Here is a 12,383-nt window from a genome sequence, read left to right as displayed (position 1 = left end):
GTACTACAGTACTACCCTTTAGTAATAGCTATGGTCTGTACTACAGTACTACCCTTTAGTAATAGCTATGGTCTGTACTACAGTACTACCCTTTAGTAATAGTTATGGTCTGTATTACAGTACTACCCTTTAGTAATAGTTATGGTCTGTACTACAGTACTACCCTTTAGTTATAGCTATGGTCTGTACTACAGTACTACCCTTTAGTAATAGTTATGCTCTGTACTACAGTACTACCCTTTAGTAATAGTTATGCTCTGTACTACAGTACTACCCTTTAGTTATAGTTATGCTCTGTACTACAGTACTACCCTTTAGTTATAGTTATGGTCTGTACTACAGTACTACCCTTTAGTTATAGTTATGGTCTGTACTACAGTACTACCCTTTAGTAATAGTTATGGTCTGTACTACCCTTTAGTTATGGTCTGTACTACAGTACTACCCTTTAGTTATGGTCTGTACTACAGTACTACCCTTTATTAATAGTTATGGTCTGTACTACAGTACTACCCTTTAGTAATAGTTATGGTCTGTACTACAGTACTACCCTTTAGTATTAGTTATGGTCTGTACTACAGTACTACCCTTTAGTAATAGTTATGGTCTGTACTACAGTACTACCCTTTAGTAATAGTTATGGTCTGTACTACAGTACTACCCTGTAGTTATGGTCTGTACTACAGTACAACCCTTTAGTAATAGTTATGGTCTGTACTACAGTACTACCCTTTAGTAATAGTTATGGTCTGTACTACAGTACTACCCTTTAGTAATAGTTATGGTCTGTACTACAGTACTACCCTTTAGTAGTAGTTATGGTCTGAACTAATACCCTTTAGTAGTAGTTATGGTCTGTACTACAGTACTACCCTTTAGTAATAGTTATGGTCTGTACTACAGTACTACCCTTTAGTAGTAGTTATGGTCTGTACTACAGTACTACCCTTTAGTAGTAGTTATGGTCTGTACTACAGTACTACCCTTTAGTAGTAGTTATGGTCTGAACTAATACCCTTTAGTAGTAGTTATGGTCTGTACTACAGTACTACCCTTTAGTAATAGTTATGGTCTGTACTACAGTACTACCCTTTAGTAATAGTTATGGTCTGTACTACAGTACTACCCTTTAGTTATAGTTATGGTCTGAACTAATACCCTTTAGTAGTAGTTATGGTCTGTACTACAGTACTACCCTTTAGTAATAGTTATGGTCTGTACTACCCTTTAGTTATGGTCTGTACTACAGTACTACCCTTTAGTTATGGTCTGTACTACAGTACTACCCTTTAGTAATAGTTATGGTCTGTACTACAGTACTACCCTTTAGTAATAGTTATGGTCTGTACTACAGTACTACCCTTTAGTATTAGTTATGGTCTGTACTACAGTACTACCCTTTAGTAATAGTTATGGTCTGTACTACAGTACTACCCTTTAGTAATAGTTATGGTCTGTACTACAGTACTACCCTGTAGTTATGGTCTGTACTACAGTACTACCCTTTAGTAATAGTTATGGTCTGTACTACAGTACTACCCTTTAGTAATAGTTATGGTCTGTACTACAGTACTACCCTTTAGTAATAGTTATGGTCTGTACTACAGTACTACCCTTTAGTAGTAGTTATGGTCTGAACTAATACCCTTTAGTAGTAGTTATGGTCTGTACTACAGTACTACCCTTTAGTAATAGTTATGGTCTGTACTACAGTACTACCCTTTAGTAGTAGTTATGGTCTGTACTACAGTACTACCCTTTAGTAGTAGTTATGGTCTGTACTACAGTACTACCCTTTAGTAGTAGTTATGGTCTGAACTAATACCCTTTAGTAGTAGTTATGGTCTGTACTACAGTACTACCCTTTAGTAATAGTTATGGTCTGAACTAAAACCCCTTAGTAGTAGTTATGGTCTGTACTACAGTACTACCCTTTAGTAATAGTTATGGTCTGAACTAAAACCCCTTAGTAGTAGTTATGGTCTGTACTACAGTACTACCCTTTAGTAGTAGTTATGGTCTGAACTAATACCCTTTAGTAGTAGTTATGGTCTGTACTACAGTACTACCCTTTAGTTATAGTTATGGTCTGAACTAATACCCTTTAGTAGTAGTTATGGTCTGTACTACAGTACTACCCTTTAGTAGTAGTTATGGTCTGTACTACAGTACTACCTTTTAGTAGTAGTTATGGTCTGAACTAATACCCTTTAGTAGTAGTTATGGTCTGTACTACAGTACTACCCTTTAGTAATAGTTATAGTCTGTACTACAGTACTACCCTTTAGTTATAGTTATGGTCTGAACTAATACCCTTTAGTATTAGTTATGGTCTGTACTACAGTACTACCCTTTAGTAGTAGTTATGGTCTGTACTACAGTAATACCCTTTAGTAATAGTTATGGTCTGTACTACAGTAATACCCTTTAGTATTAGTTATAGTCTGTACTACACTTCTCCCTCCTGCAGCCGACAGGTTGTCTTTTCTTCTGTCTTGTGTTAGCACCATTGATAGTGTTAATGTGGAGAACCTTAGCAAACTTCATCCAGAAACCCCACCTTACCATGTGCTGTTCTCAGCCTCATCACATCTCATCTTCTCACCATTGGGCTAACTGATAGGAGAGAACCCACCCAGCCAACCAGATCCATGTCTTCCATTGCAAAGCAGACACAAAAGGAAAGACAAGCAATTGTTTGTTACCTGTTGAGTTGATGTAACTTATTCTGACTGGGTTTGACTCAATGAAAGGAGTTTGTACTTTCATTAATGGATGTTAATTAAGGTTGTATGAATGCCTTAATGATCCCTCTGCAGCTTAAACTCCTGCCAACCTCTGCTCTCCACCCTACACTCCTATTCCCTGCACCCTAAACCCTACAACTACACCCCTATACCCACCGCCCTACACCCCTACACTCCTGTCTTTTTAACCAAGGGGAATGAGCTGTAGAGAGGATCTGGATTTACCTCAGGAGGAGTGCTTGTTTTAGTTTGAATTGAAAACACTCAGTATGCTGTAGTCTGTTGTAGAAGGGTGAATGATTAACACACACTTTCTCCTCCAATCCTCACGCACTCTCCGTCCGTCCTGCGCTTCACATTCTCTCCGTCCACTCTTCAGGGAAGATGGTGAAAAAAGTCTGCCCCTGCAACCAACTCTGTAGTAATTATCTATTTTATGACCTTTGCCCCCACCCCCTCCCTACTGCCTCCTCCACCACCCTCACTCTCTGCACCCCCCTGTTCGGGTTGCAAAGTTAAAGAATCTTTCCCAAATGTCCCAGGTTTTCCAGAAATCCCATTTGGAGGATTCCCTCCCTGCTTATTCCCTTTCTGGGAACCTGGACATTTTGGATAAGTTGCTGTAATTTTGCAATCCTACCTCCCGTTGCTCTCTGCTTTGAGTGTCTGTGCACTTACTGCCCTGTGGATGTCAGCTGTGGCTTTAGTCGTGTGTCGGAGTCAACAAGGCTCTCCTCTCACAGGGTGACTTGAGCATTTCTCTGTTGTGACGATGACCCCATTCAAATGATCTATCACAGGGGTTCTCAAAGTGGGTTCCGTGGCCAGATATATAACAATGTCTTCTAAATGTCATTTTATTTTACGTGAAAATACTAACAGATTTTTTATAAATTGACCAAGGGATCCATGGAATAAGTTTTGAGGGTGTAATACGATACAATGTCATATTATTCATTTTCCATGTCTGTTCTTAACCCTGGGCAACATGCGCCTGCGGAGGCTCACAGGGATATTGGTATCCACAGTACTCAACCAATTATACAGTTTTCAAGTCGATACATCTTGTATTCCTCAAAAATGTTTGGGGAACATAAATAAACAACTGAGCAAGAGGACAAGTACATTAATGTCTAGTTTGAGAAACGGATGCCTCACAAGTTCTCAACTGGCAGCTTCATTAAATAGTACCCGCAAAACACCAGTCTCAACGTCAACAGTGAAGAGGCGACTCTGGGATTCTGGCCTTCTAGGCAGAGTTGCAAAGAAAAAGCCATATCTCAGACTGGCCAATAAATATAAAAGATTAAGATGGGCAAAAGAACACAGACACTGGACAGAGGAACTCTGCCTAGAAGGCCAGCCTCCCGGAGTCGCCTCTTCACTGTTGAGACTGGTGTTTTGCGGGTACTATTTAATGAAGCTGCGAATTGAGGACTTGTGAGGCTTCTGTTTCTCAAACTAGACATTAATGTACTTGTCCTCTTGCTCAGTTGTGCACTGGGGCCTCCCACTCCTCTTTCTATTCTGGTTAGAATCAGTTTGCGCTGTTCTGTGAAGGGAGTAGTACACAGCGTTTTATGAGATCTTCCGTTTCTTGGCAATTTCTCACGGAATAGCCTTCATTTCTCAAAACAAGAATAGACTGATGAGTTTGAGAAGAAAGTTCTTTGTTTCTGGACATTTTGAGCCTGTAATCGAACTCACAAATGCTGAGGCTCCAGATACTCAACTAGTCTAAAGAAGGCCAGTTTTATTGCTTCTTTAATCAGAACAACAGTTTTCAGCTGTGCTAACATAATTGCAAAATTGTTTTCTAATGATCAATTAGCCTTTTAAAATGATAAACTTGGATTAGCTAACACAGGAGTGATGGTTGCTGATAATGGGCCTCTGTACGCCTATGCAGATATTCCATTAAAAATTAGCCATTTACATCTACAATAGTCATTTACAACAATGTCTACACTGTATTTCTGATCAATTTGATGTTATTTTAATGGACAACCAAATTGCTTTTTTTTCAAAAACAAGGACATTTCTAAGTGACCTCAAACTTTTGAACAGTGGTGCATGTATATAAAATAGATCATCCCTTTTACTCACCAATTTCGTGGTTTCCATTTGGTAGTTAGTCTTGTCTCATCGCTGCAACTCCAGTACGGACTCGGGAGAGGCGAAGGTTGAGAGCCATGCGTCCTCCGTAACACGACCCAACCAAGCCGCACTGCTTCTTGACACAATGCCCGCTTAACCCGGAAGCCAGCCGCACCAATGTGTCGGAGGAAACACCCGTACATCTGACGACCGTGTCAGCGTGCATGTGCCCGGTACGCCACAGGAGTCGCTAGAGCGCGATGGGACAAGAACATCCCGGCCGGCCAAACCCTCCCCTAACTCGGACAATGCTGGACCCCATGGGTCTCCCGGTCGCGGCCCTCTGTGACAGAGCCTGGAGCAGTGCCTTAGACCACAGCGCCACTCGGGAAGCCTTAAAATTATAGTTTTAACAATGTTTTGAGGCTAAAAAGTGTTTGTTCCCTTTGTTTACGAACATTGGAGTAAAACAAGGTTGTATTTTGAGTTCTGATGGGATACGACAATTTAACTAAGCACATGAGGCATTTATAAGTTAGATTCTTCAAGAATAATTGGATACTTATCAAGAATGTACAAGTCAGAAAACGTATGTAGCAGGTGCTGATTGCCCCTTTAAACGTACGGTATTTTCGTTATTGGCCAACCTAAAAAATATTTCACCAGAGTTGTTGCAATGTGAATGGGAGTCATCCAGACCACAAAATGTTGAAGTCATGTTGTGATTCAGCTGCTCCCCTCCTTCCCCCATCTCTTCTAGTTTAGAGCATGGCTTGTCCTGTGGACTCCATTACCCAGAGTTCCACTGGTGCTGCAGTCATGACTCAGTGTATCGCTGCTTTACGTCATGGCTTTTCCCCCTTCTAATTTTCAATTTTTCTATACTTAAAAAAAAAAACTTGACTCAGTAGCTTGTTAGAAATGCCAAAGGTCTTCAATGATTGAACTTAGTTTATCTATTGAACAATAATTACATTTTAGGAGTTTGTTTTTCTATCATAGCTTCATTTATTGTTTGCAACAGAAATGCATCAGGTCCTTGAGTTCCTATTGCAGCCAGCTACTGCATGACTACTGCATGTATGTGATTATTGTTGAGACATTGCAGTAGGCGACTGTGAAAAAGGAGCTGATGAATTTTCCCATACTCACTCTCACCTCTGGTGTATTTTGGGTTCTGGCTCTGCTTCCAGGAAGAGAGGCACTGAACAGCTAACCTTTTTAAAGCCTGTTTGCAGCTCAATACATCTGTTCTCATGTAATGCTTGCTGTAATATAATGCCTGTTAGTGTTTTAGGAAGGCTGCTGATACAGAATGACTGTAGACAACATTAGATAACATTTTGTTTTGAAATACAATTCATAAAGTCTCCAAACGTAAACCACCATGATCTTAGGTCTTGGCCCAAATTAAATCCCCAACCTGGATCTTGTGAGAGATGGGTCATTTTAGCTGTAAGTCTAAGCTAGTCATTGTTGATATATTGAACATTTTATCTGCAGACAGTGAATGTGTTTTTAAAATGGAGAATGTTCTGGTTCATTCAGGGTGATGGACTAAGACTTGTGTTACAGCTCCCTCTGCTGTTCATGTGCAGAACCCATCTGTCAGATTAGAGTAGATATTTTCATCCTGCTAAATGTTGGCCCAGTTCATCAGGATGGAGGAAATACATGCCTCAGAGTTGATCATAATGTGTCATAGGATCCTGTCCTGTTACGTTGACATAGCTGGAGTATGTCGTTAACCAACGCAAACACACTGACACCAAACAACTACCTACTCTACATATCCCATAACCCTCCTCTCTGTCTCTCCCGTCTCTCCAGGGACCAGCAGCACCAACACAGTGAGTGGTCCAGGAGGCCAGGGTCCAGGAGACCAGGGTTCAGGGGGTCAGAACCAGGGCCAGCCTTCTCCCAACCCCCCTCAACAGGGCCGGAAGGGCACGTTCACCGACGACCTGCACAAGCTGGTTGACAACTGGGCCCGCGACGCCATCAGTCTGTCCCAGGGCAAGAGTCGCTCCAAACAGCAACAGCAACCCTCACAGGGACACAGCTACCAGGTGAGTAAAGACAGATTTATTCATCAAAATAATGGGATGCTCAAGCCTTACCAATATAGTCCATGTTTGATTGTGTTGCTTATTTGAAATATAGATTACTGGAAGTGAATGTTATGGGGACGGGAATGTTATGGGAATGTTATGGGGACCGGAATGTTATGGAAATGTTATGGGGACGGGAATGTTATGGGAATGTTATGGGGACGGGAATCTTATGAGGACTGGAATGTTATGGGGGTGTTATGGGGACGGGAATGTTATGGGGATGTTATGGGGATGAGAATGTTATGGGAATGTTATGGGGACGGGAATGTTATGGGGACGGGAATGTTATGGGAATGTTATGGGGACGGGAATGTTATGGAAATGTTATGGGGACGGGAATGTTATGGGAATGTTATGGGGACGGGAATGTTATTGGAATGTTATGGGGACGGGAATGTTATGGGGACGGGAATGTTATGGGAATGTTATGGGGACTGGAATGTTATGGGAATGTTATGGGAATGTTATGGGGACGGGAATGTTATGGGGACGGGAATGTTATGGGGACTGGAATGTTACGGGAATGTTATGGGAATGTTATGGGGACGGGAATGTTATGGGGACGGGAATGTTATGGTGTTTGTAAGCTGGAACATGAGTTGTTGATATGGCTCCTGGTCCAACCTCCACGTAGCATAGCTGAGATAGCTCTGGCCATGTAATGTAAGTGGTATGCTAGTATGGATATTGGAGAGCAGCCATGCAGTATCTCACCCTGGTGTCTCTTCTCCCTCTCCAGGCGACCCCGTCCACCAACAAGGGCCGTAAGTTCTCCGCCCCGAGTCAGCTGTGCCCCAGCAACGCCTCTTCCACCCCCGCTACCTCTCTGGGAGGCCGCAAGGGCTCCTTGTGTCCCCCTCCCCAGTACGGCGGGGTCGGGGCATGCTACCCCTCCTCCACTGCACCTTACAGCAGCGCCCAGTGGGTGGGATCCACGGGGTCCACAGGGCCGGGACAGGGTCAGGCCGGTATGTTAGCCTCCTCTCAGCCCCTGGTTGCCTCCTCCTCGCAGTACCCCTCCTCTGCCACTGGGGGGCAGGGCTCCCTGCAGGGCTTCCATCACATCAGCACTTTGCAGAAATCCGTCAGCAACCCTGGAGGCCCCAACCTGAGGACCACGTAGTGGCCATGAGGGGATGTTAGCCATGCCGGGCTGAGAGACTGACAGACTGAGGGAGAGAGACATGAGGAATGAAGGGTGTCTGTGTTACAAGGGGGAGAGGGGCTTGTGTGTTACAAGCGACATCATGGTTGGTGGGACTGTATTGAATGTGAATGAGCTGGCTGTGAAGAAGAGGAGGAGCAGGAGAGAGAAGAGTCAGCTGCTGTGTGAAATGGTGCACCACTCTGCCCTCTTCTGTTTCCTTGAAGGATAACAGGAGAGGGACACACTTCCCCTCTCCCCCCCCACACCCCAAGGTCAACTGTGGGCCTTGGGGGTCGAAGAAAGACGCAAAACGGGACAAGGAATACCAATGGACACGAGTGCAATGTTATGTGGCCAAAGAGGGTTAATGTGACAATTACTATTGTAAAATGTGTGTGTGTGTGGTGATGGGCTTTGTTCCTTCACTGTGACTGGCTTTTACATGTACTCTATAGTAGAGACCAGAGCCTTGTACTGATCTCAGAGAGGAGGGATGGAGGAAAGTAACAGACCAAGGGGGGTGGTGGTGTACTTATCGTTGGGGAGCTGCAGTACATAGCTAACCCCCTTTCTCCTCTCACCTATCTGACCCCCCCTCCCTCCCCCCTCCCTGCCTGTTCAGCTCCTCCTGCTGGTAACTGACCTCCAGAACAGAGCTTTAAGTGACTGTACAGTACTATACAGCTCCTCCTGCTGGTAACTGACCTCCAGAACAGAGCTTTATGTGACTGTACAGTACTATACAGCTCCTCCTGTTGGTAGCTGACCTCCAGAACAGAGCTTTATGTGACTGTACAGTACTATACAGCTCCTCCTGCTGGTAACTGACCTCCAGAACAGAGCTTTAAGTGACTGTACAGTACTATACAGCTCCTCCTGCTGGTAACTGACCTCCAGAACAGAGCTTTATGTGACCGTACAGTACTATACAGCTCCTCCTGTTGGTAGCTGACCTCCAGAACAGAGCTTTAAGTGACTGTACAGTACTATACAGCTCCTCCTGCTGGTAACTGACCTCCAGAACAGAGCTTTAAGTGACTGTACAGTACTATACAGCTCCTCCTGCTGGTAACTGACCTCCAGAACAGAGCTTTAAGTGACTGTACAGTACTATACAGCTCCTCCTGCTGGTAACTGACCTCCAGAACAGAGCTTTAAGTGACTGTACAGTACTATACAGCTCCTCCTGCTGGTAACTGACCTCCAGAACAGAGCTTTATGTGACTGTACAGTACTATACAGCTCCTCCTGCTGGTAACTGACCTCCAGAACAGAGCTTTAAGTGACTGTACAGTACTATACAGCTCCTCCTGCTGGTAACTGACCTCCAGAACAGAGCTTTATGTGACTGTACAGTACTATACAGCTCCTCCTGTTGGTAGCTGACCTCCAGAACAGAGCTTTAAGTGACTGTACAGTACTATACAGCTCCTCCTGCTGGTAACTGACCTCCAGAACAGAGCTTTAAGTGACTGTACAGTACTATACAGCTCCTCCTGTTGGTAGCTGACCTCCAGAACAGAGCTTTAAGTGACTGTACAGTACTATACAGCTCCTCCTGTTGGTAACTGACCTCCAGAACAGAGCTTTATGTGACCGTACAGTACTATACAGCTCCTCCTGCTGGTAACTGACCTCCAGAACAGAGCTTTAAGTGACTGTACAGTACTATACAGCTCCTCCTGCTGGTAACTGACCTCCAGAACAGAGCTTTATGTGACTGTACAGTACTATACAGCTCCTCCTGCTGGTAACTGACCTCCAGAACAGAGCTTTAAGTGACTGTACAGTACTATACAGCTCCTCCTGCTGGTAACTGACCTCCAGAACAGAGCTTTATGTGACTGTACAGTACTATACAGCTCCTCCTGTTGGTAGCTGACCTCCAGAACAGAGCTTTAAGTGACTGTACAGTACTATACAGCTCCTCCTGTTGGTAACTGACCTCCAGAACAGAGCTTTATGTGACCGTACAGTACTATACAGCTCCTCCTGCTGGTAACTGACCTCCAGAACAGAGCTTTAAGTGACCGTACAGTACTATACAGCTCCTCCTGCTGGTAGCTGACCTCCAGAACAGAGCTTTAAGTGACTGTACAGTACTATACAGCTCCTCCTGCTGGTAACTGACCTCCAGAACAGAGCTTTAAGTGACTGTACAGTACTATACAGCTCCTCCTGTTGGTAACTGACCTCCAGAACAGAGCTTTATGTGACTGTACAGTACTATACAGCTCCTCCTGCTGGTAACTGACCTCCAGAACAGAGCTTTAAGTGACTGTACAGTACTATACAGCTCCTCCTGCTGGTAACTGACCTCCAGAACAGAGCTTTAAGTGACTGTACAGTACTATACAGCTCCTCCTGTTGGTAGCTGACCTCCAGAACAGAGCTTTAAGTGACTGTACAGTACTATACAGCTCCTCCTGCTGGTAACTGACCTCCAGAACAGAGCTTTAAGTGACTGTACAGTACTATACAGCTCCTCCTGCTGGTAACTGACCTCCAGAACAGAGCTTTATGTGACTGTACAGTACTATACAGCTCCTCCTGCTGGTAACTGACCTCCAGAACAGAGCTTTAAGTGACTGTACAGTACTATACAGCTCCTCCTGCTGGTAACTGACCTCCAGAACAGAGCTTTAAGTGACTGTACAGTACTATACAGCTCCTCCTGTTGGTAACTGACCTCCAGAACAGAGCTTTAAGTGACTGTACAGTACTATACAGCTCCTCCTGCTGGTAACTGACCTCCAGAACAGAGCTTTAAGTGACTGTACAGTACTATACAGCTCCAGTAGAAGTCCATTATGAGTTGTGTAGCATGTTGAGGAGATGTGAGGAAGGTTATGGGGTCAAGGAATGAGTTTGTGAGGCTGAGGTGTGGGACTGGTGCCATGTATGTAGCTGGTCAGGCAGTGTTGACATCCGGAACCACATGTACTGCTATTCCTATATATCATTTAGGATGTTCATTGGTGTGTGTAAGTGGAGAGTCAGTAGAAAAGGCCTGGGGGTTCATACCCTGCTCTACCCCTCCTGTTGCCATGGGATGCAATAAGAACACCGTGATAGAAACCTCCTCCTTAATATAATAATAACACATAAAGTGACCTTCATTAGGAAAACAATCCATGACCAGATTCAGAATGTCATTTTTTTATGATTTTTTAAGAATTTGGGATTATGATGATTCCATGTTTGATTAGTGTTTAAATTTTTTTCCTCTGTCCCCATTGAACTGAGGAGACTCTTCTGTAGCATGATGAAAGGGTTAACGCTAGGGTTGACCCTCCTATCCAGGAACTCTCTCTCAGTATAGGGCCTTTAAAGAAACTACATCTCCCAGTATATAGGGCCTTTAAATAAACTACAACTCCCCTCTCCATGCTAACCATCTCTTTACATGATTGGAGGGGAGTAGTGTGTGTGAGACCCATCTATCCCAGTCTTAACTTCAGGCTTATAGTTACTCCATTTTAAAATGTGCTGTATCTGGGAGGCTGATGAGAACCCCATCCTGAAGCATAAAGTCTGTACAAGCTGGCTCGTAGTTCCCATCTACATATCCCTAATGAGAGAGCCCCCCTGAACTAACACAGACAGGACTGAAGTAGATTCTCTCAGACAGGTGTTGTTGACTGAAGTAGATTCTCTCAGACAGGAGTTGTTGACTGAAGTAGATTCTCTCAGACTCAACTCAATAGTCTTCTTTTTCACAGGTGGTTTAGCTCTGAGAGGGAATGCAGAGTGAACGGAAGGAGGTATGTCCTGTTGGCTCTCTGTGTCACACATTATATTGTTTTCACGGTTGTGAGGTAGGTTGGTGTTGGTCCTGCGTGGACCCAGAGACGGACAGGTCTCGGTGGGGCAAGGAGAGGACTGGACGTGGGCTGGGCTTGGTGGTAGGCTGCATGGTGGATGAAAAGTAATGCCTTGGATCTCCAGCAACACAACGCCGTCTGTCCTTGAGGGCTTGTGAAGCTTTCAAACCTATGATCTATTAGTAACATAAAGCCTTTTATAATCATGATGTTGACAGCGTTAGGGGCCTCGATCTCTCTCTACTTCTGAGTCTTTTCAATAGTGTGATTGAAAACAAAAATGTACATTATTATTCTATTTAAAAAAACAAGAAATGAAAAAAAGACCAGTGTTCTGTATGGACCTGTATTTACCCATCAGTTTCTGATGTTGAAACACTGTGATTATTATAAATGTTGTTGGACAACATGAGTTTAAGAAGAAAAAAGACAGAAAAATACCAACAAAAAGACA

At 43.8% G+C, this 12,383-nt stretch overlaps 1 protein-coding gene across 23 annotated transcripts in view; it reads left to right on the top strand.

The window, feature by feature from the left end:
• Positions 1-11,240, top strand: part of LOC149978189 (serine/threonine-protein kinase WNK1-like) — a 167,701-nt gene extending 156,461 nt beyond the window's left edge. For 15 of the 23 annotated variants that reach the window (XM_090201207.1, XM_090201205.1, XM_090201204.1 and 12 more), the window contains 3 exons: positions 3,127-3,168; positions 6,675-6,913; positions 7,698-11,240. In XM_090201207.1, coding sequence (XP_090057333.1) covers positions 3,127-3,168; positions 6,675-6,913; positions 7,698-8,081 — 665 coding nt within the window. In that variant the 3' untranslated portion in view covers positions 8,082-11,240. The remainder of the gene's footprint in view (positions 1-3,126; positions 3,169-6,674; positions 6,914-7,697) is intronic. The other 8 variants (XM_090201209.1, XM_090201208.1, XM_090201203.1 and 5 more) reach the window with 1 other exon arrangement.
• The last annotated feature ends 1,143 nt before the right edge of the window (positions 11,241-12,383 follow it).

This window comes from Oncorhynchus mykiss, chromosome 15 (genome assembly GCF_057628025.1).
Source record: "Oncorhynchus mykiss isolate SJ-2025 chromosome 15, ASM5762802v1, whole genome shotgun sequence".
Taxonomy (NCBI): Eukaryota; Metazoa; Chordata; class Actinopteri; order Salmoniformes; family Salmonidae; genus Oncorhynchus; species Oncorhynchus mykiss.
The sequence above is the reverse complement of the archived record's forward strand: the minus strand, read 5'-3'. Positions and strand labels throughout refer to the sequence as shown.